Source organism: Bubalus bubalis, chromosome 11 (genome assembly GCF_019923935.1).
Source record: "Bubalus bubalis isolate 160015118507 breed Murrah chromosome 11, NDDB_SH_1, whole genome shotgun sequence".
Taxonomy (NCBI): domain Eukaryota; kingdom Metazoa; phylum Chordata; class Mammalia; order Artiodactyla; family Bovidae; genus Bubalus; species Bubalus bubalis.
The window spans coordinates 3,066,381-3,092,745 of NC_059167.1; the positions used below are offsets into that span (position 1 = coordinate 3,066,381).

The following is a 26,365-nucleotide window of genomic DNA, read 5'->3' on the forward strand; positions in this document are numbered from 1 at the left end:
GGCCTTGGCGGATTTGCCGAGTGAACCTGGGGAACCGAGTATTACGCGCCCTGCTCCGGGGTGTCTGTGGTGCTGTCAGAGCCCTTGGGAGAAGGGTACCTAACCGGAAGCACAGGCTCGGAGAGGCTTCCCGGCAGGAGGCCATGTGAAGCAGAGCGGTTCCACTCCTTCCCCACCCCTGTTCTAGAAGCCATGTCCTCTGCTCCAGCTCACCAGCTGGCCTCCAGTTGGCCTCCTGGCCCTGTCGCGCCTGCTCTGGGCAGTCTCCTTAACCGTATGAGCGAAACATGCAGCTTTGCTCCCAGTCATCGCTCAGGCCCACGTCTGCGCTGTCCTCCCCTCTAGCCCGCCTCCTCCGGGCCCAGTGCCCCGCCGAGCCTCCGTCCTGGCTCCCAGGGCCCTCGGTCCCTGCCCTGCCGGTGCCCCTCACAGCCCCAGGCCTTCGCCGGGCGCCCGGCCTCCTGTTCTCAGGCGGGCTCACCCTCATTCCTGCTGATCCAGAGTGAGCGCTGCTGCCGGGCCGCCGCGCCGCGCTCAGGGCTGCTTTTCCTGCCGCTTATCACGTGGTTCAGTCGGCGCTTCCTGCGTCAGGCGCCACGTGGCCCGCCTTCGTCTCTGGCTTCACAGCAGCCCCTCCGCACAGTCCAGGTGCCCATTCACAGGGACGCTGTGGGGACAGACAAGTGCAGACTCGCGCCCTGCCACGCGGCTGGCAGCTGGGAGCAGGGTCGGGAGTCCGGGCCGTGGGCTCTGCCCCGGCCGAGCCTCGTGGGCCCGGCGCGTCCGTCCGCCGGGGCTGGGCGCGCAGGGCTCCTCCCTCGAGTCTTCAGGCCCGGGCGTCCGGCAGGGCCGGGGCCGGCTTCCGAGTAACGAGCCTGAAGCAGGCTCGGGGAGTCCGGGGGAATGAGCCGTCCTGCTCCCCGCCGCCGTCCGTTTATTCCTGACGGAAGAACGGCTTGTACCTTAGGGCCCGTTAAGGAGAGGCGCTCCCCGCTTCATGGGCCCCAGTGTGAAGGAGCAGCGGTGCGAAGAGAAATAGGCAGGCCCGGCTTGGGGCCGGGAAGGACGTCCGCTGGGGAGGACCATCCAGCAGTTAATTAGCCTTGAGGCCCCGGGTTCCCTGCATCCCCGTTCCCTCCACCGTCCTTTCATATGGATGAGTCCCGCTGCTTCCCCAGGTGCAGCGGCCCTGCCCTTCCCCGTGGCCGACGCCGCCTCTGCCTGCTGCGGGGCTCGGGGCTCCGCGCCTTTGTGTGAGGAGGGCGCCCCCTCGCGGCGGGCTCCGCTGCGCCGGCGTCCCAGGCCGTGGCGTTTGGGGCTCCTCCGCACCGGCCTGTTACCGGCGTGGGTGGCAGTGCTTTGTGTGCAGACGCGTGTGTTCTGCTCAGAGCAGTACATGTGCAGTCTCCCGGGCCACAGCCCTTTCGTAGATGTAAAGCCTTTCATAAGTTTAAGACTATTCGTAATCATGAGCCATCATTCCCTCAGTTCACTCCCCCTCCCCCCCCCCCCCCGGAAATTAATGGAGAATCAGTCATTTGAAATAAACCATAAGATAGAATCTTTTTCCAGTAGGCATCCCTCTTGGTTGGTGGTTAATACCTTTTTAAAAGAGTTTTTTTGCAAATCACCCCTTGGTAACAGTTTTAAAGTTCAGAAGGAGAATAAATAATTTATGTGTGTGTTGGGGGTAAATGACTCAGTCTTAGCTCATTTTTTTTTAAATAATATTACTATTTATTCCCAAATATAAATAAAACCACATTTATATTAGATCCTCATTTGCATATGTTACATTTGTATAAGGAAAATGAGTATTTTTAAAATGAAATAATTATATGTAAAGGTCTATTTTCTACATTTTGCTTTTAATTTCCATACATGTTAAATCATGGAAGTCCATTTTCATGAACTATTGCTATGAAATAATTTACAATGGAAGATACCCACTTCATTCTACAGGAAGTGAATGTAGCACTTGATCCCCAGGTGAAGAGAAAGGAATTCTTTTTTTTTGGCTGTGCTTGGGCTTTGTTGCAGCACTTGGACTTAGTTGGCCTGTGACGTGTGGGATCTTAGTTCCCCGACCAGGGATTGAACCTGGCCCTCCTGCATGCAGAGTCTTAGCCACTGGACCACCAGGGGAATCCCTCTTTTTGCTTTTTTAATTTATAGTGTGAGGATAATGTGAGTTTTATTTAGCATTTCTTTAGAGTTGGAATAGGAATTAAATGAGGTAGTGACAGTTTCTTAGGTCTAAGGACTTCTCTCCCCTTCTCTGCCACCCCAAGCCCCAGACCCATTCATGCTATCATTGACCTGTTGAATTTGCATGAGAAGAATCAGAGGGAAAAGGAATCTTGAGAGGCTGCTTGGTGTGTGGGAGGCTCTTTCTCTCCTCTCTGGGGAGAGCGGGGGAAGGGGAGTCTAGTGTCCCCAAACCTGCAAAGCCGAGTGGCAGAAGTTTCCACGGACTTTCTCCAGAGGGGGAGGTTGAATTCCTGTCGCCAGTGGGCTCCTTGCTAAGCCTTGTCAGCATTGGCGAGTGTTCCTGCAGTTTAAGGCTACTGGCAAATATAGCAGCCAGTCTGTTCTGGAGACTTCTGTGATCAGCAGATGCACTGGCCCTTCCCGGAGGGAGCTGGGGCTGTCCCCCTTCTTGGCCTGCTGCAGAGTTTTTGAAGACACTGTGAGAAGCCTGGAAGAAGAGAAAGCCCCTGTCCCATTAAAGGAAGGTCACTGAGGTCAATATTTTCTGGGTATTTCCACTAGCCAACATATTTTTTGTGCATCAAAATCTCAGTCCTCTATAGCTTGAATATACAAGAAACGAAGCTCACAAAGCAAAAGTCGGTTCTTGGAAATTTACTGTCGTTACAGCTCAAGTGTAAGTTGTATGTGAAAGTTGCACAATCATGTCCAACTCTGGGAGTCCATGGACTGCAGCCTGTCCTGCTCTTCTGTCCATGGAATTTTCCAGGCAAGAGTACTGGAGTAGGTTGCCATTTCCTTCTCCATGGGATCTTCCTGACTTGTGGAGTGAACCTGGGTCTTCTGCATTACAGGCAGATTCTTTACCAACTGAGTCACTAGGGAAGCCCAAGTGAAAGTTGCTCAGTCGTGTCCGACTTTTTGTGACCCCATGGTCTGTACAGCCCATGGAATTCTCCAGGCCAGAATACTGGAGTGGGTAGCCATTCCCTTCTCCAGTGGATCTTCCTGACCCAGGGATTGAGCTGGGGTCTCCTGCATTGCAGGTGGATTCTTTACCAGCTGAGCCACAAGGGAAGCCCAAGAATACTGGAGTGGGTAGCCTTTACTTTCTCCACTGGATCTTCCTGACCCAGGGATTGAGCCGGGGTCTCCTGCATTGCAAGTGGATTCTTTACCAGCTGAGCATCAGGGAAGCCCAGATTGTAAGTGCTTAGCCATAAGCATCCATTGCAGTCCTCACTCACTGTTTGCTTCACTTGTTCAGCACACATTTGGCAGCTTCCTTGTGTGCCAGGCACCAGTGGCACTATGGTGTGTCCTTTGCCTCGGTGGAGCCCATGTGTCTGTTGGGGTGGGGAGGGGGCGTCAGACAGATAATCAGCTGTTAGGAGCGTGTGCTCAGGAATCTGACAGACCCGCCCGGTTCTGATGTCAGTTCTGCTTATTTGCCATGTGACCAGGAACAATTTACTTAATCTAAATATCCATTACCTTATCTGTAAGGAAAGATACCCACCAGCCTCCTTCTCAGGGTTGGTGTTTGGATTCCCCAAGGTAATCGTGTATAGCCTTTTGCACTGTTTTAATAAGTAATGTCATTTGTTTTACTTGGGCTAGCAACCCTTTCTTCTTGTGTCTTCTCCAATATACACATTCCAGTGATTTCCAGTCCCCCAGAAATCTTTAGCTGTCTTGTTTTTAGAAGCACCCACCAGCATAGTAACTGCCCCCAAACACTACCAACTGTTCACTGTTCTCTCTTGTGTACTCAGTTTAGCTGGTCTCCTAGAAAACTGCTTTGACAAGGATTTTGGCAAGAAGAAAGAGGAGGTTAGAATATGTAGACCCGATGGAGAGGCTGCCTACGTCAGCTGGGCAGCAGGAAGACATACTGGTTTGTTTTTAGCAGAGGTGGCCTCTGCAGTGCCGCCTCCACCCTGGGGGCCGCCAGCAGGCGCCAGGATAGACCCCCGTGTGGGGTGCCGCCTCTGCCCTGGAGGCTGCCAGCAGGCGCCAGGATAGACCCCCGTGTGGGGTGCCGCCTCTGCTCCGAGGCTCACATCCTTGGGCTTCGTGTTTAACAGCCTTTGTTTTTGTGTCCGGCTGGGCAACTCTGGACACCTCGTTGGAAGATCCTATCAACGTCCATTTTCCTCATCTCTGTGTTTTGAATTTGTAGTCCTTTTAAGGTTTAGTCAATTTAGTGAGTCTCTAGACTAAATATAAACTTCAGAGGCCAACTAGGATGGCCTAAGTCTAGCCCTGATGATGGAGAGTAAAGGAAAAGTAGACCTCGAGGCTGCAGAACGCAGTGTCTTCAAGTCCTGGATGCTAAATTGAAGAATGTATTAACGTGCAGTTAAGGAGCATCCCTGGTGGCCTGATGGTAAAGAATCCAGCCTGCCGGTGCAGAAGGGCTTGGTCTCTGTCCCTGGAGGGCTGCAGTCCATGGGGCAAAGCGTCAGACACGACCCAGCAACTAAGCAACAGCAGTGTGCAGTTAAGGAGCGTTTTAAAAGAGAACTGACACGCACTAACACGCGTACAATAGATGGTGGGAATCCACTATGACACACACTGACACGTGTGCAATAGATGGTGGGAATCCGCTGTGACACGCACTAACACACGTGCAATAGATGGTGGGAATCCGCTGTGACTCAGGAACTCAGACCGGGGCTCTGTGACAACTAGAGGGGCAGGAGGGGGAGGGCGGCTCGAGCGAGGGGACGTGTGTATACCTGTGTCTGATCCATGTTGATGTATGGCGGAAGCCATCACAATATTGTAATTACCTTTCAATTAAAAATAAATAAGAGGGAAAAAAGGCTCAGATACACCCTCCTGACTTTACTAATGTTTTACCAACTGATGTGGGTATTTTTGCAATCTAATGGAATTGACATCCATTTTATTTTTGTTGCATAATAATTACTGGCAGAATGGGAGCATCCTTTGGAAAAGAGACATCTATTCTTCATCAACAATCTTAATTTATTCCAATGATAATAAAAGGTTATTTTTAAAAGTGTTTAATCAAAAAAGTCAACTCATAAAAGCAGTTGCAGCTACTTGATAGTTCTATTAGGAGTAATTTTCTTTTACCTCAAAAATCTTGGAGAAGGCAATGGCACCCCACTCTTGCCTGGAAAATCCCATGGACAGAGGAGCCTGGTAGGCTGCAGTCTATGGGGTCGCTAGGAGTCGGACACGACTGAGCGACTTCACTTTCACTTTTCACTTTAATGCACTGGAGAAGGCAATGGCAACCCACTCCAGTGTTCTTGCCTGGAGAATCCCAGGGATGGGGGAGCCTGGTGGGCTGCCGTCTGTGGGGTCGCACAGAGTCGGACACGACTGAAGCGACTTAGCAGCAAAAATCTTATAAAAATTAGCTAATATTTAGGGATTTAATAGAAGAAATTAGTTGTTACAGTGCTGAAAATAATTTTTGAGACGAGACTTGAGGCTTGAGATGGTAAATTCACTGATTAAATGGAACTCATGTTCATTTTGTGATTACGGATTTTCTAGTAATTAGTAGGCCTTAGGAACACTATAACCAAGGATGACATTTTTTGTACTCTGTAATTACATGTCACATAAGCTTATGGGCCAGGAATAGATGCTCAAAGGTTTTTCAAAAAGAGCTTTGACAAAATTGCATCATGATCAAACCCAAGAATCCTACGTGTATAGGTTCCTAGATCTTATTTGCAATAAAACTGACCATACGCAAGACAACAACAAAAATGTCTGCCTTTATCTTTAAAAGATAGATTCTGACAAAAGGAATTTTCTTTTTCTTATTTGTGACCTATGTTTAAGGAGCTTGCTCTGAAAAGCTTAAAATCTCAAATTATCTGATAAATGTTAGCCAGGACTCCTTTTCATTTCTTTTTTAAAAGTACACTTAGAACCAGAGAGAAGTTTCTTGCAAAGGAAAGTAAATGGAGTTACCACCAGCCCACTGAACCGACGTTCCTACTCTTTTGCTCTCCCTACCTTAGTTTCTTAGAGGAAATATATAGTCTTACGGAGAAGGGAATGGCAACCCACTCCAGTATTCTTTCCTGGAGAACCCCATTGATGGAGAAGCCTGGTGGGCGACGGTCCAGGGCGTCACAAAGAGTTGGACACAACTGAGCAGCTAACACACATACTCCTAAGTTTCCCAAGTTCCCAGCTTGTCTCTTGATCATGTGTGTGGTCCGCGGCTAACAGGCTCTCCATCAAAGGCGCTCTGTTGCTTCTGGCTCTGAGGCTGGCAGCTGGCCGTCCGTCCTGAGCGCTGAGAACAGAGGTGGTCAGCGCTGAGCCCAGCCCGCAGGAGAAGCATGTTTGCGCCATCTCTTCCCTGGGGTTGAGTCTGTGGCCCTCTGGCCTGGCGCCCCCTCCACTCTGCTGCTGGTCGCTCCAGAGGGCCTGCCTGTGTGGACCGGGGACAGCTCCTCCTGCCTGGCCCTGGGCTCGGCCAGGCGACCGACGGCTGCTCCACGAGGCTCAGACCCTGGAGTGCGGCCGGGGGACCACCTGCCTTTTCTCTGATTGATGACTGGATGAGTTTGTCGCTTGGGAAGATTTATCCTTTACTTTCTTATTAGCATGTCTAGGAAGATTGTGTGCATATGAGCACGTGTATATGTGTTTCTCAAAGACATGTCTTATTTTTACAGGCAAACTCAGACCGTCATAGTGAACCCAATTAGGAGGAGGTCTTCTTCGAGGATGTCTCTGGTAAGAAAGAAGGAAAATTACAATTGCCTTGTTTTGTTTTAGTGCGGTCGCTTTCCTTAATAAAATACGCTTTTAGTAGTGTTCGTTTTTAGTTTGAACTGTTAAAGTATGCTGACATTTGACCAAAGAAATGGTGATTTTCTACAACTTAAGCCTAATATTTATATATGTAACATTTATTGTGTTATATATTTTAAAATATTAGGTCCAACCTAATACTAAAGATATTGACTATTAGCCAAGAGTAATCAGAAGTTAGTGGATATTTAAAATACTAGATGGTTCAGCTAATAAGATTAAATATAGTACATATAAGTTTTTTCTAATCAATTGTTTATATAAGAATTCAGGAAATCTGTGTCTGTTCCTGCTTTCTTGTGCTGTCTGCTGCCTGATAACAGCATAGTGCTTAGCATTGCCTTTCTGGAAAACCCTGCAAAGGATAGATAGGGTAAGAGCTATAGGGTGTTGATATTTATTTTTCATATATAATACGTCAGGCTCCTTCAGAAGTTTCTCAGTGAAAAGAAAGAAGCCAGAAAAGAACTGTTTACACATGTTCCATAGACGATGTGTTTTAACCCTGTTTCCAACTTTCCGATTCTTAGCCCAAGCCGCAACCCTATGCGATGGCTGCCCCACCCCAGCTGCACTATAATGGACATTACACAGAACCGTACACCTCTTCCCTAGGTAAAGTACACCATTTCTGAAATGCCTTACAAAATTACTATAATTTGAATACATCATGAAGGCTTGGAGATCTTGAAGCCAGGATAGTTTTTTGCCTGAAGTTATTACACAAATAACTTAAAAATTTAACTTCACAGAATTATTGTCATGATGATAGCCAACCTGGATTCATTAGAGTCAGTTTTTTGGGGGATGTGGGTAGCAAACATGTAGTATCAGATTCTGATGCTCAGATCTGATCCTGAATTTGGCCCATGGGCACTCCTTCAAACTGGCTCCCAGGTCCTGTTAACATGTGCCCCATGGGCTCTGAGTGCTTTTGTGATTTCTGGCCCCGGAGGTCCCAGGCTGCTTCTGTGTTTTTTCCTGCCTGAGACCTTCCCGTTGTAAAGGATTATTTTCCTCTATTTATGTTTATTTTTCAAATGATGGGCATATTGAGCTATGTGAAGACAGGGCCTCTGAAGCTATATCTCCAGCATTCATTTTACAAGCATTATTACTTTACTCTGTCCACAAGGCTCTGCTGTAAAGGCAGGGAGATGGATGCAGAGAGGTAATTCCACATCTTAAGAAGCTTAGAGCCTAATAGAGGAGGATAGCACAAGTACACAGATGACTTAGGTACAAAGGGAGCAGGCGTGTTGTGACCAGTGTGAGCTGGGCAGTCTGAGAAAGGCTTCCTGGAAAGAGGGGTGACTTCGAAAGGCGGGGAGTGGCGAGCTCCCGGGTGGGGCCGCTGCCCCTGCTTTTGTGGTGGGGTAGTGACTGCCCCGGCACAGACGGCGAAGCGGGTGCTTGGACTCAGGCCCGCGGGGGACTGGAGGGCGCGTGAGGGGACCAGGAGGGGGGCGGTGGCGCGTTGTTGGCGCTGCGCCTTGTGTGTTGGGTGAGGTTCTCCGGGCGGGGGTGGAGGGTGGGGGGGGGACAGATTCGACTGCAGAGTCCCAGAGGGTGCGCCTCGGGGGGTTGCTTTTACCTTCCTCACTGGCTTCTCCTCCTTCCACTCTGCCCTCCTGGGGCTTTGACACCCGCCCCCCACCCCCAAAAATCTCTCTTCTCTTCAGTGTGTTTCCTCTCCGGTCCTCCCTTTTCCTCTCTCCGCGAGCCTCCTAATGTCTTCCTCTCCCTCCAGACTGCGGTGTGAACTGTCTCTTCTTTCGTTTTCTCCCCATTTCTGAGAGCGCTCCTGTGTGCCCCTTCTGCTTACTGGTTCCCCTTCCCCTCCCGGCTGTGCTGCTCCGCCAAGCTGCCCTCGCGCAGGAACCACGCGCCCTCCTTCCCATCGGACCCCAGCGTCCCAGCCTCTTCCTCGCGCTGGATGCTCCCGGCTCCTGCCCCCTCGGTGCTCCCTGCCCCGGAGGTCTGCCCAGGGCCCGCTCCCTCCACAGGCATCCGGTTGATCTCGTCTCATCCGCAGTTGGGGGCTCAGCGAGGAGGACTGTCTGCGTTCCCCAGCCCACCTTTGTTCCTGAGCTCCGCCCCCACGTGCCCCCTGTCCAACGGCCTGGGGGCCGTTCAGGGGGCCGGCAGGACCGCGGGCTGAGCGGGAGCACTCGGAACATTGTCCGCTGCCACCGCTTGCCGCAGTGGCATCCTGGAGTTGAGCTCTTCCGCTCCACAAGGCCCTTTGCCAGGCTCCGTGCTCCTTTACGGTGAAGTCACCCCCTGCTTCCTGGGATTCCAAACTGTTTATGATGCTTCTTTTCTTTTTTTTGCCTTCAGTACCCAGACAGTTGCAAATCCTCTTGCCTCTGATTAACTTCATGGAGCATCTGTTCCGTTTCTCCTCCTCCCTATCCCTCTGCTCCTGCCAATGCAGTCTTTTTTTTTTTTTGAGACCTCTCGTGAGTCGCTGCATCACAGGCGCTGACGTCCTCAGTTCCCACCCTCCCCGGTTCATCTGACACTCAGTGGCCGGGCTCATCCCATTTCCCTGACGATGGTCCGTGTCTAGTGTTCAGCATCCTCTTGAGATGCCCCTCTGTGCTCCTGTTCCAGGTCTCACCTCCCGCGCCCACTCTGAGCTCTCTCCAGCCACAGGCTCCTCCAGCCACTCCATGTCTACCAAGTCTCCCGGTTGCCCGCCCCGCTCTGTCACCCTCGGCGCCCTTTCCCTGCCTACCCCTTGCCCACCCGCTTCCGCCGGATGGGCTGTGCTGTGCTTGGGCACAGACTCAAACTCCCATGGCTTCTGTGGGAAAGCGCACTCCTCCTTGGGTTATCCGCCCCCCTGCCCTGGCAGGAGGGCTCTGGGCCAGAGCCCCTTCCATCTGGAAGGTTGGCCAGGCTGGCCGGAGGAGGAGGCAGGGGACTGCCTCTGTATCCTCTGCTCACATTCCCTTGACTGTGATTCCACAGGGAGCAGGGTACCCCGAGAGCAGTCAGAGCCAGGGGGCCCGACTGCTGGTGAAACTGCAGCTGCCGGCTCTCCAGGCCCCGAGTGCCGTGTGTCCTGGAGGTGTCCCTGACCCCATCGCTCAGCCCCAGCCGGAAGCGCTCCTTCCCTCCCCCAGCTCCTGTGACACCGGGCTCCTTCACTCGCCACACTTCCCTCCTTCAGTTGCAACACTTCTTCCTTGGGTTCCCGTGATTTCTGTGCTTACCTTTCCCTTTTTCTTTGGATCCTAATCATTCCCTACACCCTCCCCCACCACTGCCCCGTTAGTTCTTAGCAGAGTCTTCTACACATCAGACTCGTAATTGGATGGTTTGGGGGGTGCGCAGAGCAGGACCAGCAGGTATTATGCTGGTCTAGATGGGTGGGGGTGAGGCTGAGCGAGTGTTGGCAGCTGTGAGGAAAGGGGGCACCACAGACGCAGACCTCGGGGGGCTCTCGAGATGGGAGAAGCATGGTGCATTCGCAGGGAGAGCACGAGCTGCCTCTGAGGCCCTTGTCTCCGTGGCTGTGTGTGCCGCCGGAATAGAAACCACGCGTGAGACGCTGGCCTGCTGTTCCCTCGGACAAAACCATCATGAGGCTTTTGAGTCAGAAAAAGAATGTTTTTATCAGTGGCAACTATTCTCTGGTGGTCTTTCCATTGACGTGTTAGAAGTCACCCTGGGTAGTTTTTCAGGTGAACTACAGGCTGGACTGAAGAAGCAGGCCTCCTTCCAGCCCAAGCAGGTGCACACGCAGCCTCTGTGGACACGTGAGGCGCTCACTGTGACCCGTCTTACTCGGGCAGGGGCAGCACCGGGGGCAGGGGCGGCACCGGGGGCAGGGGCGGCACCGGGGGCGGGGCGGCTGTCTTTGCGGGGGCGGCACCGGGGGCGGGGGCGGCACCGGGGCGGGGGCGGCGCCGGGGGCGGGGCGGCGCCGGGGGCGGGGCGGCACCGGGGGCGGGGCGGCTGTCTTTGCGGGGGCGGCACCGGGGGCGGGGCGGCACCGGGGCGGGGGCAGCACCGGGGGCGGGGCGGCGCCGGGGGCGGGGCGGCTGTCTTTGCGGGCGTCTCCTTGGCTTCCCGCCCCTGCTGAGGTGTGCAGCTACAGGTGACACTCGAGGACTTCGTGACGCTTAGATCCTGCTGAACTCCTTGCCCTGTTATCTTCATTCTGGAGGAATCTACACAGTCCACCTTGAGTTTCATTTCAGGAAATGTTTACAGACAGCCGGTGCTTGAACTTGCTCAGCATCAGCAGGGCCACACACCTAGGGGTATTTCTGCTCTTAGCTCCCCAGATTTCTGGAAAGCCAGCTTTGTCTCTAGTAAAACACATGCTCTTGACTCTCAGAAGAGGACAGTGTTTTGTGGTGGTATAGTTGTACTCTTAATGCTGAGCATAGATTTGGCTGTTCTTTACTGGGTGTGAGGTCCTGAATCCCACTCTTGGAGCAGGCAGAACCACCCCATTCTGGAGGTGAGGAGGCGAGGGGCCCAGAAACCGCGCGTCCAGGGTCCGGCGGTGTGAGTAGAGCCGCCGGGTCCCTTCATCCTGGAGTTTCATAAACGTCATCAGCATTCAGGCCGTCTCTGTTTGTCTTGAGTAATTGGTCCAATTCAGTACATTCAGAAAAAAATCTCATTATAAAATGCATGCTGTCTTGTCCCGCCCGCCCCCCAGATAACCTCTTCGTGACCAACCAGAACGGCTTCTACTGTCACTCTCAGACCAGCCTGGATCGCGCGCAGGTGGAGCTCGGCGGGCGCGTCCGCAACGGCAGCGTGTACAGCGCGCACAGCACCAGCTCCTTGAATAGCCCGCAGCCCTACCTGCAGCCCTCGCCCGGGTCCTCTAACCCCAGCATCACGGGCAGCGACGTCCTGAGGCCCGACTACGTGCCCTCGCACCGGCACAGCGCCCTGATCCCACCGTCCTACCGCCCGACCCCCGACTACGAGACGGTCATGAAGCAGCTGCAGCGCGGCCTGGCGCCGGCCGAGCGGCAGAGCCGCTCTCTGCGGAACCTCAGCCTGGTGTACAGCCAGCCCGAGATCCGCGAGCACGCGCGCCCGGGCTCTCCGCCCATGGCCCCCGGCGCCTTCAGCCTTAGCCACAGCTTCCACAGCCCGGCCCCCTACCCCTATGCCTCAGTGGCGGGGCGGCGCCCGGGGTTGGGTGCCGTGAGCGTGCCCGAGCTGACCAACGCGCAGCTGCAGGCGCGTGACTGCCCGGCACCCAGCATCCTGAGGACGCAGGTGTACCGCCCACCGCCCCCCTACCCGCACCCGCGGCCGGCCAACAGCACCCCGGACCTGTCCCGCCAGCCGCCCATCAGCAGCAGCAACCCTGACCTCATCACGCGCCGCGTGCACCACTCGGTGCAGACCTTCCAGGAGGACAGCTCGCCGGTGGCGCACTCGCTGCAGGAGGTGAGCGAGCCGCTGACGGCTGCCCGGCGTGCGCGGCTGCAGAAGCGCAACAGCGTCGAGCTAGCTGGCCTGGCGCACGGCCTCGAGGGCCTGCGGCTGCAGGAGAGGGCCGCACCGGCCCTGGCGGCGGGGGAGCGGGCGCCGCGGGCAGAAGACGGCGCCGCCGGGCCGCGGGGCAGCCTGCGAGGCGGGCACGGGAAGTCCTTGTCGGACGCCACCGTGCTGATCCACAGCAGCGATGAGGATGAGGACGAGGACCCCGAGGAGGGGCCCGCGCCGCCACTCGGCTCCCGGGGCGGCCGCCCCCCAGATGTCCCCCGCGCCGCGCCCCTGGCCCCTGGGCCCCTGCACATCCTGGAGCCCCAGGCCCCAGGCGCCGCGCCTGGGGAGGGCCCGCGGCCCCGGCGGGACGGGCTCTTGTCGCCATCAGCGTCCGAGTCGGACCTTACCACGTCGGGGAGGTACCGCGCCCGGAGGGACTCCCTGCAGAAGAGGCCAGCGTCCGATCTCCTCTCCGCTAAGAAGAATGCAGTGGAAGGGCTTCCGCCTCTGGGGGTGAGCCGTGGGCCGTGCGGGGTGGGCGCAGGGGCCTCATCCCACAGCTTGGTGCCCCCTGCAAACCTGCCCTTCTCTGCACTGTCTGCCCTTTGTCCATCTTGTCTTTGACTTCCGCGAGTTCTTTCAGCTTTTTCTTTTGAACTCCTTTCAAACAGCCGGGTAGCCCAGTAGACACACACATTTTACCCTATTTTTGCTTTGTTTTGGAACTCTCTGAGTTTGATTATCTATGGAAATGATGGGGATTGACTAGAATCTTGGTGACATTGCTAGAGATAATGGCTTAGACCAGGGAAAGGTGAACGTAGGGGGCTCTGGAGTAGGATACGAGCAGTGGATGGGCGTCTCCAGAAGGTGGTGCCAGGGGAGAGGAGTGAGGATTTCACGACTTGGGCCAAGACTGCCTTGTGAGCCACCGGTAAAAACAGCCTGCGCGACGCAGGCCCAGGGCTGCTGTGGCTCCGTGGCCTCCTGCGGGGTCAGCGAAGCTCCCCTGAGGCGTCCTTAGTGGGCTCCGTGTGTCCCATCTGTGTGGGTGTGGCTTAAACTGCTGCGCTGTGACCTCTGGGGACTGGAGGGTGATTTTGGGCTGCTTCACCCAGACCAAAAACCCGAGCACCCCAGATGTCTTTAAAAGAGAGACTGAGTGAGCTGAGAGCCCAAGGAAGGCCCCTGGTAGAAAATGCAGCTCCTTCATACTCGGTGTGATAAAGCACGCTGGTTTAAGCACTTTGTTATCCACTTGAGGCAAACTAGGAAACAGCATAACATCATCTCTAGCTGGTGAAGGCCATTCCCAGAGCATTCCCGGGGGTGGAGCAGGCTGCTTCACTGTGTCCAGCTTACAACAGGCCTATTGTCTCTACAGATGAGAAAGTGGATTCTGCAATGCTGAGTAACTTTCCCAAGGTCACACAGCTAGTGAGGGACCGGATTTTAAACCTGTGTTTATCTCTGTAGCTGGTTCTCCTCTCTTCTACACTGTTCTGCATAGAGGTTGTATTGTATATTTTAAAATATTGTGCACAGACCTGGGTTCGATCCCTGGGTCGGGAAGATCTCCTGGAGAAGGACATGGCAACCCACTCCAGTATTCTTGCCTGGAGAATCCCATGGACTGAGGAGCCTTGCGGGCTACAGTCCACGGGGTCGCAGAGTTGGACACAGCTGAGCAACTAACACACACACACACACACACACACACACACTTTTATATTAAGTAACACTTGCTTGTCTCAGCCGTGCTGTTCTTTGTCTTCTCACTGAAACCTTTTCACTGTGAGGCCCTCAGCGTTGCCCAGGCATTGGTGCCGTTTTCGTGTCCGCGTGTCCACTCTGGGTCATCTGGCTGCCTGATGGGGCATCTGGCTCCGCTCTGCTCAGGCCTCCGTTCCCCGTGCCCGGGGCTCTTGCCAGGTGAAAGTGATGCATTAGCCTCTGCACTCCGTCTCCCAGGTGCCCCCCGTGTCCTGGCAGCTGGGGCCTCTGCCTCCAATTTCTGCCAGTCAGCATGCTCAGACCTGAGGGCCCATCACACATGTGGTTCTGGCCTAGTGTATTATTAGAGCCTCTGAGACGTCACAAACATCTTCACAAGCAGAAGGAAAATTAGCACAGTACTACAGTGGTTATGAAGTACACGAGTGTACACAGACTCGAACGACTTAACAGTTAGTGCTGTGGATTTAAATATGTTTTCTCTGAATGGTTTTGAACTGTAAGTCTTGGAAAATCAGTTACTTCACTTTTGGCTGCGTGGGATCTCTGTTGCTGTGTGTGGACTTTCTCCAGGGGCGGCTGGCAGGAGCCGCTCTGTAGTGGCGGGCAGGCTGCTCACCGCAGGGGCTCCTCGGGCTCTGGGTGTGCAGGCTTCAGTGGCTGTGGCCCAGGCTCAGGCGCTGCGGCTTAGTTGTTTCGAGGCATGTGGGATCTTCCCGGACCAGGGGCTGAACCCCCCATGTTTCCTGCCTTGGCAGGTGGATTCTCCTCTAAGTTGATTTTTAATTTTTCCTGGGAATACATCCTTACTCAACTGCCTAACAGTAAAGGCCATTGTCTCAGGTTGGCTGAAGCGGAGGGGATGGCCCAGCGTTGGTGATTCGGGGCGGGACAGGGTGTGGATGTGTCTGCGGGATGAAGTAACTCGGCCTGAGTCCTCGCCAGCTGGTCCGGCCCTCTCGTAGTTGACACTCTTCGCTGATTACATCAAGACCTGTGCCTAGTTCTTAATGCGGGGCCTGAGTCTGGCCCCAGATGAGTGGAGTCCAATATTCAAGTCTGTTTTCCCAGTAGTTTTTGAACGGGCCCAGGGAGTTCTGTTGGATCTAAGGACTTTGATTTGGGTTCTCCAAAAGTTCTCCAAATGCCCCCCTCCTTGGCTTGGAGGCCTCCGGTATCGACCGTGTGACTGGGTCATGCTTTTGCTCCCCTCGTTTGTGGCCCGTGTGCGCGTAGTTGTCCTGCAGCAGGTGGAATCCTCCCAGACCAGGGATCGAACCTGCGTCCCCTGCATCGGCCAACAGACTCCCAACCACTGAACCACCAGGGAAGCCTCCCCCCCACCCTCCGCCCCGGTCTTTTCAAATAAGGAATGTTCTTACTTGAAGAACGGGAATGGCAGCGGTGGCCTGGGAACAGGTACAGGACCTAAGAGTGGAAGACTCGGCCGTGAGTCCGGACCTTGCCGTTCACTGGTTCTCTCCCAGGGGGCCAGGCCCTTCACACCCAGCCCCTCGGCTCCTCCATCCGAGACCCGGGACGGGCACCCCTTCTCTGTCTTCTGTGGTGTGGCGTCAGGTCCCACTGAAGCTTAGGCTCAGAAAGTGTTTTCTGAATTCTGTCGTGCAGCCCGACTGACTTGAATGCAGGGTTTCTATTGTTTTGACCCTGTTTACCATATACAAGGAGCCAGCTAGCTGGTGTGACCTTGGACCAAGAACTTAATCTCTCTGACTCTTGTTTTTCATTTGTAACTGAGACAACCCGAGCGAGTTGTTGGAGGAAAAAAAGTGAGGTCCTGGCTCATAGAAAGTGCTTGGTCAAGTTTAACGTATTACTGTGAGGTTGCATCATACTTTAACTGACTGACTTCCCAAGAGCTGGAGTCCAACCCCTTGCTACCCCTCTGACCACCCCCATAGTAACTCCCGTTGCCTTGGTTGTTTTAATGGTGACCACAGGCGAATGAACATACAATGTGAATTATGGTTATGGGGGTTTAGTACTAAAAACAGTGGAATGAATTGCAGATAAGCAGGAACATTCCGGAGTTCTCCACCCATCTCCACCTGCATGGACTTGATTGCTATCTGGCAGAGGTGGACTGGTTTGAATGCTTGTGTGTTTACAGGAAGAGTTTCTGTCTCACCCTCAGTCTCGTGTGGTGGTTCTCACATGAGAAACCACCATTCGGCCAGTACCTTTAAAAGCACGTCCTCTGAGGCTAAGTGAGGGGTGTTTGGGGTGAGCTTTGACTGTGAGCCCCTTTCTTCAAATACTGGCTTTAGAGCTGGCCTTACCAATCACCCAGCGCATGGTGCTGGGACATTTCAGTCCTTCAGGCCGAGAAGCGCTGGGGCCACTTCTCCTGGCTGTTGGGAGCTGAGTTTTCCATTTTCAGGCTCTTGTGAGGCAGATTGACGTTAGCCGTGGTGGGAGAATTGGCCCCTGGAACCTGGCAGACGCCACCCGTCGGAACGGCCCCCACGCCCCCCACAGCCCACTGTCAGCCGCTCACCGTCTCCTGCACAGCCGAGAACCCTGGCGTCGTCACCCAGGCAGGAGCCTTGTGCTCTGTGTGCCTCCCCCGTGGTCTCCCTCCAAGGCTGACAGAGCTGGGGCGAAGGCGATCTCATTTATGAGACAGAACTGAGGAAACCGTTGCGGTCAGAGTAGGGCTGCTGTCATTATGAATATATCCCCTGGCTTCCCAGGAGGTGTAGGCTGTTAAAGAGGACTTGGCATTCTTGCGCTTGTTTGCCTTCGAGAGCAAAATTGCTGGCTTGAAGAAACACCAGTTTTCAGCAGACAGAATTCCGCGGGTGCCCTCTCTCATACCCTCTCCCGGTGTAATGATGGAGATTTCAGCCCTGCTGTTTTCTTCACTTGGAAAATGCGGCGTTTACCAGAAGTGTGGTAGTCTAACCCCCGTCACACAAGTCTGCCGCACAATGTAGAAGACAACAGAGCCACCACAGAAAACACTGAAACTGTTTTTGTTAGTTTGTTTAATGTATGAAAGCTCACTACAGTCAGGCCACTACATTTAAACCCTTATCATGGACTACAGCTGATTTTCACGCGTGTCACAGTTTGACATTCAGGAGTCCAGTGAGTCCTGTGAAGGAATGCTGTCTGCTCGGAACCTCACCTTCCATTACAACAGAGCCCTGAAACCAGCTGCATTTCAAAACCTTCTATCTGGAAGACTTATCAGGGCTTTGGCCTTGAATGGAATGTCTTCCTCCTCATATTTGTGAAACTGTGTGTGTGTGTGTGTAGGAGCGTCATCTCTCCTGTGGTTGTTGATTTAGGAGAACCTCCCTCCCTCTGTTTGTTTAGTTTTCAGTCCACTGAAATCTCTTCTCAGAGGGATTGTATGCATGTATGTTTGATATATAAGCCTATAACTATTTTTGTAGGGAATGAAAAAGAGCCGAGGAGATGCAAAAAAAATCGGTCCTCTCAAATTGGCTGCTCTAAATGGACTCTCCCTGTCTCGACTGCCGCTGCCCGATGAGGAGAAGGACGTGCCGGCCAGAGCCACTAACGACGAGCGGGTACGTACGGGACCCCAGGCCGCCCACCTTCTCAGGGACGGCCGAGGCTGCAGAGCTGCCTTCCTGAGGATCTGCTGGATTTTCTAAGCCATTTGATAATCATAAAGCAGTGTTAACAACTTTGTAATCTGGACTGCAAAACTGGGGCAAGCTTATAGCTAATGCCTCAATAGATAATTTCAGGCTAACTGTTGATTTTTGTCTGTTGGCTTCTGGCTGTCATTCTTTACCTTCTTGTGGCCGTAAAGTGAGAGGAAATCAGCAGTTGCATGTGAGTACTCGTAGGAAAGAACATGACTGCTGTCCTGACATCAAAAACTTTTAACAGTGAACAACTACTGAGTTTTTCAAAACTTTCTTTGTGACTGAGACGTATTTGCTGTGAGGTTCTATTCTGTCAAAATTAGGCAGGCATGAATTATGCTAAGCAAAAATTACTTTGCTTACACCTGGATCCTGGAGATAATTTCCAACATGGATTATTTTCAGTGTTTTATATATCATATTACAGAGTGGAAGCACTTGTTCATAGAAGTTGGAATTAATTATCCTACTCTAGGATTTACTGTTCTCCAGGAGAACTTTCTGTTCTTAGGGGGTCAGGTAATTTAAAAAAAATTTTTTATATTAAAGTATAGCCAGTTAACAATGTTGTGATCTTTTCAGGTGGACAGCAAAGGGACTCAGCCATCCACGTACATGTATCCATTCTTCCCCAAACCCCTCTCCCATCCAGGCTGCCAGCTGGTATTGAGCAGAGTTCCCCGTGCTATGCAGCAGGTCCTTGTCGATTATCCATTTTAATTATAGCAGTGTATACAAGTCAGTCCCAAACTTTCTAAGGGGGTCAAGTAATTGACTATAGATTTAGAGAAAACGAATTCAGTGAATTATTCTAGAACAAGTTTAAACAGAACTTTGCATTCTATTTCTCACCAAGAAGATTATTTCATTTGTCCTTTCGATGTAATGACGTGTTAAATTTAACTTTGGTTTCATCTAGAATTTTCAGTATTGGGTAACACTAGACTTGAGGCAGAAAGCGAGTTTTCAGACGTGCAGTCAAGATGCAGCTGTGCGTGGCGTGGGACTGCAGTCATATTATTTCTCACTCTGTGTTTTCCAGTGTAAAATTCTGGAACAGCGGTTAGAACAGGGAATGGTATTCACAGAATATGAAAGAATTCTTAAAAAACGGCTAGTTGATGGCGAGTGCTCAACAGCACGCCTCCCTGAAAACGCAGAAAGAAATCGGTTCCAGGACGTGCTTCCCTACGATGACGCCAGGGTGGAGCTGGTCCCGACCAAGGAGAACAACACTGGCTATATCAACGCCTCCCACATCAAGGTGAGGGGAGTGTTAGGATGGTGGGGCAGAGTCCTCAGTTAAATCATTAACACAAGAGTGGCGAGACTTGTTTTCAAAAAACACCCTTGTTTTGAACCATTTTGACACTGTTTTGCAGGCTGGGAAATCCGTACCCCTGGGGGGACGGTGTGTGGTCCCTCTGCCCCCAGCATTGTCCCCAGGACTTCGGGGCCGCTCATTTGTCTGCCTGGAGCACTTGGTGCTTCTGAATCTGAAGCCCTCTCTCTAGCTCACAGGTTCTCTCAGGAGCAGCTGAATGGCTCCTTTTTCCTTGTCATGCACCTCCGTGCATTTTGATGTGACACACGTGTGTGTCGGATGGTGTCACCAATGCCGTCCCTCACACTGGAGCTGTCTGCGCTCCTTGCCCACTCTCTCCTTTTTAAACACTGTTTTGTTCTGTGGGCAAGCGGTGCCACTCCCCACCCCGCAACCCTGGCCCCGAAACAGGGTAATGCCATTTACCTGAAGTAGCGTTATGCCCAGTAAAGTAGAAAAAGGGATGGTCCATACGAGGATGGTGAGAAAAGCCAGAGGCTCTGCCTTCTCCGTCTCCGCAGCCTCTGTTCACACTGGCTGCGCAGTCAGTTCCTTACTCTGGAAAGAAGATGTTTCCTTCTAGTGAGTGAATGAGAAGGTGTCCACGATCAGGTGTTCTCTCTCTTCTTTCCCACGTTTTATTCAGTTTGCAGGTGACGTTGGATGAGAGCCATTTCGCAAGTGAGACTTCCCGGAGACCCAGCAGTCTGCCCTTGACAGTCTTTGGGAATCTGTGCATAAGCTTTTTATTTCTAAAAACCTTTTTATTTTGTATTGAGGTGTAGCCGATTAACCACGCTGGGATAGTTTCAGGGGCACAGTGAGGGGACTCAGTCAGACATACACAGGCACCCATTCTCCCGCAAACCCCTTCCCTGCAGGCGGCCACATAGCTCTGAGCAGCGCTAGTGGTAAAGAACCCACCCGCCAATGCAGGGGCCATAAGAGGCCTGGGTTCCATCCCTGGGTTGAAAAGATCCCCTGGAGGTGGGCACGGCCCCCCACTCCAGTATCCTTGCCTGGGGAATCCCATGGACGAGGAGCCTGGAGGGCTGCAGTCCATGGGGTTGTGCAGAGTCGGATGTGACTGAGGTGACGTGTTTAAAAACAGAGCATTTCTTTGGAATAGCGTATCCTGTCTCCCGTGACTGGATGGGTGAGAGTTGAATGCTGAGGCTCTGTGGTGGTATTTCGAGATCTTCAGCAACAGCAGGAGGAATTCTCAGATCGCCCCGTATCGCGCGGTGTGGGCCGCTGTCCTGACCTCCGAGTCAGGAAGTGTGTCGCCCCTCCTGCCCCCAGCCCTCCCCCTGGTCCTTGTTTGCTGTGGGGCCGGTGGGACGTGGTGGCATGACTCAGGCTGCGGTCTTAGTCCCAGGGTTTACCCAGGGCACTCGGGAAGCAGTTACGGCCATCACTCAGTAGTGGGGGAGCCGAGATCTAACCCCATTTCCTGACTACAGCTCTCATAATTATTAGAATGTTTTCCAGAAGGTTTTCAATCTTAAGTGGAAATTTAGTATCATTATATGGAGTGATCCTGACTCAGAAGTTCAGAGGTGAACTCCTTCTGTAGGAAGAGATTCCCCGCCCCCAGAAGTTTGACACGTGACTTAGGTTTTTGACTTAACTGCTTGTACTTGATCCTAGTATGTATCGTGCTTCATGAGGGAAGGTTGTGATTGAACTTTGGGGTGTGATGATGCTGGTGTTATTTTCATAAGAACCAGCACCTAACAGCAGGAATAACAGCCACTTATTGAGACCCTGTCATGTGCAGGGCATTGAATATACTGACTTGAGTAATCCCAGCAACATGAGGGCAGGGAGTATTTTTATTGTGCAGATGAGAACTGAGATTTGGAGAGATTAAGGAAATTGTCCCAGGTCACATATAGATGTTATATAAACTCATAATGCTTGTGCTTATAAAAGTGTCAGTGATGGAAATTACACTAATAAGGAAAAAGAATAAGATGAAAGTCTTTATCTAAATAGTTCAGTTCACTTTTTAAGTATTACCATGAACAAATGTATATGCATGTGTTATACACACACATACTCATTTTTTAAATCCCTAATTTCAGGTCTCTGTCAGTGGAATTGAATGGGACTATATTGCCACTCAGGGACCACTGCAAAATACCTGCCCAGACTTTTGGCAGATGGTGTGGGAACAGGGAATTGCGATTATAGCCATGGTGACGGCGGAGGAGGTGAGGACTCACTTCTCTTCCTTGACCTTCTCGCGGCCTCAGACGGACAGTGACGGTCACGCTGTGGGTCGTGACTTCAGAGAAGGGGGCGGGGGCGCAGGTCGGAGTCTCGAGACGGCTCCCCGTGAAGGGGCGTCCTCGGCCGGTTCGGGCCGCGTTTCTGAGACGGATCCCCGTGAAGGGGCGTTCTCGGCCGGTCAGGGCCGCGGTTCTGAGCGCTCTGTCTCTGACAGGAGGGCGGAAGGGAAAAGAGCTTCAGGTACTGGCCACGCCTCGGCTCGAGGCACAACACCGTCACCTACGGGCGGTTCAAGATCACCACCCGCTTCCGCACGGACTCCGGCTGCTACGCCACCACGGGCCTGAAGATGAAGCACCTGCTGAGCGGGCAGGAGCGGACCATCTGGCACCTGCAGTACACCGACTGGCCCGAGCACGGCTGTCCCGAGGACCTCAAGGGCTTTCTGTGTAAGCGTCTGCACTCCCAGCGCCGCGAAGGCCGCCACAGAGGCAGACCTACAGAGCCTCTCCTTTCCTGCCTCTGTATTGTTGCATGCGAGGCTGGGCTTATTTTAAACTGAAAATTGCAAGCGTTCAGGGGAAAGCTTAGTGCAGAGGTTTTACAGTATAACTTGGTTGGTCAGCAGCAGGCAGTTCCTGGTCCCTGAAGAGTTTTGCATTTTGCGGGTGAGAATAAACGGGAGCGCAGGTAGAGGTGGGGGCTCGCCGAGACCGCACTGTCGGCCAGTAGCTGGGCTGGTTCACCGGTTCCCGGTGCCCTGCGCCTGGGGCCGCCTTCTAAGTCGGCCTGATCGGCCTCAGTGCCTTGTGTCTGTCTGTGTCATCCGTGTTTCACAGCATACCTCGAAGAGATCCAGTCTGTTCGACGCCATACAAACAGCACGAGTGAACCCAAAAGCCCCAACCCCCCGTTGCTGGTCCACTGCAGTGCCGGCGTGGGACGGACAGGCGTCGTCATTCTGTCGGAGATCATGATCGCCTGCCTGGAGCACAACGAGGTGCTTGCTCCTCTGTGGGCGCGGGGAGAGGGGGGCCGGGCGCAGGGCCGGGCAGAGAGGTACCCCTGCCCCCCGTGGCCTGCCAGGGCTTTCTGCACAAACGTCCTGGGCTTCTCCGCGGGAGACTCCGAGTAGCCAAGAGGCTGCCTGCCTGCAGCAAGGTTCCCCCAGGACCTCCCCTCCCCCTCCCCGCCCCGGGGTCTTGGGGAGCCGTGCCCTCACCCCACTTCCCTCGCCAGGCGCTGGACGTCCCGCGGGTGCTGGACATGCTGCGGCGGCAGCGGATGCTGATGGTGCAGACGCTGTGCCAGTACACGTTCGTGTACCGCGTGCTCATCCAGTTCCTCAGGAGCTCCCGGCTCATCTAGGCCCCGCGCTCGCCGGGACGGTCACGGAGGCGTTCACAGCTCGGAAAGGACGGAGACGTGCTGGCCTACTCTCGCTTTCGCTTTCGCGGGCGCCGCGTCGGGCGTAGGTGGCGGGAGGAGCGCGGGGCGCCGCGTCCGATGAGCCGCAGGAGGAGCAGGGCCGGGCCGAGGTGGAGGGGCCGCGCCGGGAAGGACGGAGCCCCAGGGCAAGGCCGCGGCTCCCGGCGCCCCTGTCTGACTTGCAGCACTTGCACACATGTGGAGATTGTATTTTCTCGATCAGTTCTCTCTGTTTTACTGAAGCTGTGCTGGGCAATTCTGGCAATCACTAAGGCGTATAGTTTTCTATCTTAAGCTAGTTTTTGATAATGGAATTTTATTTTATGACGAGAATATTTGGGGTTTTCTTGCTGAGAAACTAAACTTTTCATGGGGCTGATCCACAGATGTGAGTGGTTCTTGGATAACTTTGTATTTAAAACCATGTTATTTTTTTTTAAAAAACCCTTGGGTACTTAACAGTTAAGTAAGTTACCAAACCCAAAACTACAACAAGAATCCAAAAGTGTTATTTTTGAAACATAGAAAGCATTTTTATATTCAGAAAATTTTTTAATCCTAAAAGTTCTATATATTTGTACCTTCTATATTTTCCAAGCAAGAGTTCAACTTATTAAGGTACGGAAATGAGTCAGTTACTGAGAGTTAACATGGGGAATAAAGGCACATTTTTTTAATACATGTATGAGAATAATCAGATTCACTGTTTTTTTTCAGTATTATTCATAAACCCAAATGTGTTTGATTTTTTTTTTTTTTTTTTGGTTGAAAATGAAGTGAAAACAGTTGCATAAGATGGTTTTAAGCAATTTTTTTGGTTGCAAACAAATCTGTTTTTAATATATATGTTGCTTTATAGGTGAAACAGTACATAAGAGCAGACATATTGAAAGTGTTTTGGAAGGGATCAGGGGTAAGAGTACCGAGGATGACTAGGAGGAGATCACATGCAGAGGAAGCGCAGGATGGTAAATGCAAGTTGCCTTGGTCTTTACAAAGCACGCAGTGTCAGCTGCACTCACACTGAGCCGCCGGGCGGAGCGGGGCTCGGGAAGAGTGGGTGACCCCCCCCCACCGTAGGTACCCCCCGGGAGACTCAGGGCCTGTCGCGGGTAATAGCTCCCTCTGTTTCCTTGAAGTTCTTCCACCTACAACTCTTTCTTTAAAAAAAAACAACAAATCAGGTTTATATTATTAAAAGAAGCTGTGAAGAGGCTTTGTTTTCTTTTGGCTGAAAGAAGGGAAGGGTTTGTTAATAGTCTCACCTCTTCTTCCCAAACCACAGCCCAGACCTGTGAGGCCATGGGACATGACCGTGGTGTCCAGGATGTCCTGGGGTTTCCTCGCCTCATTCCTCTAGCTTCACCCCTGCGGGCGTCTCGGGCTCCCCCTCCTCCGAGCCCCCAAGACCCCTTTTAGGCCCCTCCCCATGGGCAGGGGGTTTGCGAAGGGCTCGTCCCTCGGGGCCGAGGAGGTGATGGAGGACTGCCTGCACGTTTAGCTGAGGAGACTTCTCTTCCGGAGGCCACTTCTCCAACACATCAAGCTTCCCACACGTGAAACCCAGGGTTACTTCCCCCAGTGAACAGTGTCCGAGGGCGGCTCCGGTGCCAGGTTCACTCCTAAAGCAGTTCTCACTGTTGTCCCACCGAGTCTGCGGTTAGCTGTGAGACTGGGTTTCCTTCAAACAGCGTGTCCCTGCCTAACTCTGTCCCAGAAACCAACCGCTTAAGAGGAAATGCAGACGGCATCAATGAAAGTGAATATTGAAAGTGGGCCTCTTTCTCACTTGGTAACAAAGAATTGATTTTAAGTCTGAAATGATTTTAAAGAACAATAGACCCAAGTGTGGATGTTCAGAGCGTGCTCCCCAGGAGAATGGATTCAGAGTTTTTTTATTGCAGTGGTTCCCATCTTCACACCAGGTAAAGGACAGGTGTGTTTCTGACACTTTTTTCTTCCATTGGTACTTTTTTTTTTTAATGCTTTTCTGTCAGGTTTAAACATTTTGAAGTGTCCCATTGACAAGAACATATTGTAAAACAAAATTTTAAAGAGTAATATATGGTATGTTTGTGTTCCTGTTATAATTTGATTATAAGAAAATTATGAGGGCTAAATTACACTGTATAAAATGTCACTCTTAAAACTCGCATGTTTGACGTAGCTTCTAAGACCCATGTAATTTTTATGTGTCCCTTTTGAATTTTTAAACTTTTGATGAACAGAGAATATGAAAGTATTTCTGAATAAAAATAAATCCACATTTCTGGACTTTTGGAGTAATATGATTTTCAAGGTCAAACTGGAGAATGTTGTGGTTTCATCAGCTCAGCGTGTCTGAGTTGAGGATTTTCTGTCTGCCAGACTTACACAGTGCTTCAGTATCTTAGTGTCTTTTGATGGTTGATATTCTTAGTTTCATATCAAAATTACCAAAACGTGCATTTTTGCACACAGTAGCTTACAAGCCAGTGCTTCCGCTGACGAGTGCTGCCTCTCTGGCATCAGCTCTCCTGAGCAGTGGGCTCTTCAGATGAAATGCTCTGGTGGATAGTTTTGAACACGGAAAGTGTTCGTTTTAGAACCTCATTTGGAATTGCAATCTTCTTTACTTATTTTCTTCTGGAACATCCATTGTGAAACATTCAGAAAACCCTAGAATGTAGCCTTCGAACCATGTTGGCAGGATTGAGACAGAAGCTGTGCTTGCCCTGAAGCTCCCGGGAAGACCAAGGCCAGGACCGAAGCCCCGAGGAGGAGTGAGGATGGGCTGACGGCAGCGCGGCATGGGCAGCCTTTCTGCTGCTTCATCGGGAAAAGACAATAGTCCTTTCAAGTGGGTCAGTAACTTAATGTTCACAATATTAAGGAAATATAAATGTTCTCACTACATGTAATATAAAACTTTATATTGGGCTTCCTTGGTGGCTCAGATGGTAAAGAATCTGCCTGCAATGCAAGAGACCCAGGGTCGAACCCACTCCAGTGGTCTTATTAAAATATAAAGAATGACAGTTTATTGTAAATCATTTAAAAAATCAGACTTTTAAAGGGAATTCTTTTGGATAGACATTTAGGGAATTTGCTTTCTATCAGCATTTCAGGTAGAAGAAGCTAAACTCTCTCTTTCCAGTTTAAAGTGTATTTAAATGGTCTAAATTAGAGGGGACCCTTTTTTTTTTAACTGAGGGACAGACACTTCAAAAAGAGGGCTAGGTCCATTAGGAATTTGGGAAAACAATTCTTGAAAGAACATGAGTTTTTCAAAGTCCTGCAATAAGAGCTTAATTTACCCTAAATATCTATAATTAAAAAAATCAGAAAGTTTGGTGGTTTAAGGTTTTCATGTGTTAGGGGTGTGTGGACAGAGGATTTTAGAAAATAATTGAAAGGGTCCTTGGGTGGTTAAACTGGCGTAGTACAGGCAGTTCCCAGATAAAAATAATGCTCTAAAAGTTCCGATGTATGTGAAAGTATTGAGAGTATTGTCTACAAA

General features: G+C 51.9%; 1 protein-coding gene across 4 annotated transcripts in view; it reads left to right on the forward strand.

The window, feature by feature from the left end:
• PTPN21 (protein tyrosine phosphatase non-receptor type 21) overlaps positions 1–25,140 on the forward strand; it is a 76,349-nt gene extending 51,209 nt beyond the window's left edge. For 3 of the 4 annotated variants that reach the window (XM_025295117.3, XM_044924658.2, XM_025295118.3), the window contains 9 exons: positions 6,891–6,951; positions 7,560–7,644; positions 11,711–13,014; positions 17,658–17,795; positions 18,922–19,143; positions 21,291–21,419; positions 21,653–21,887; positions 22,278–22,438; positions 22,678–25,140. In XM_025295117.3, the coding sequence (XP_025150902.1) occupies positions 6,891–6,951; positions 7,560–7,644; positions 11,711–13,014; positions 17,658–17,795; positions 18,922–19,143; positions 21,291–21,419; positions 21,653–21,887; positions 22,278–22,438; positions 22,678–22,806 (2,464 nt within the window). In that variant the 3' untranslated portion in view covers positions 22,807–25,140. The remainder of the gene's footprint in view (positions 1–6,890; positions 6,952–7,559; positions 7,645–11,710; positions 13,015–17,657; positions 17,796–18,921; positions 19,144–21,290; positions 21,420–21,652; positions 21,888–22,277; positions 22,439–22,677) is intronic. The other variant, XM_025295120.2, reaches the window with a different exon arrangement.
• The last annotated feature ends 1,225 nt before the right edge of the window (positions 25,141–26,365 follow it).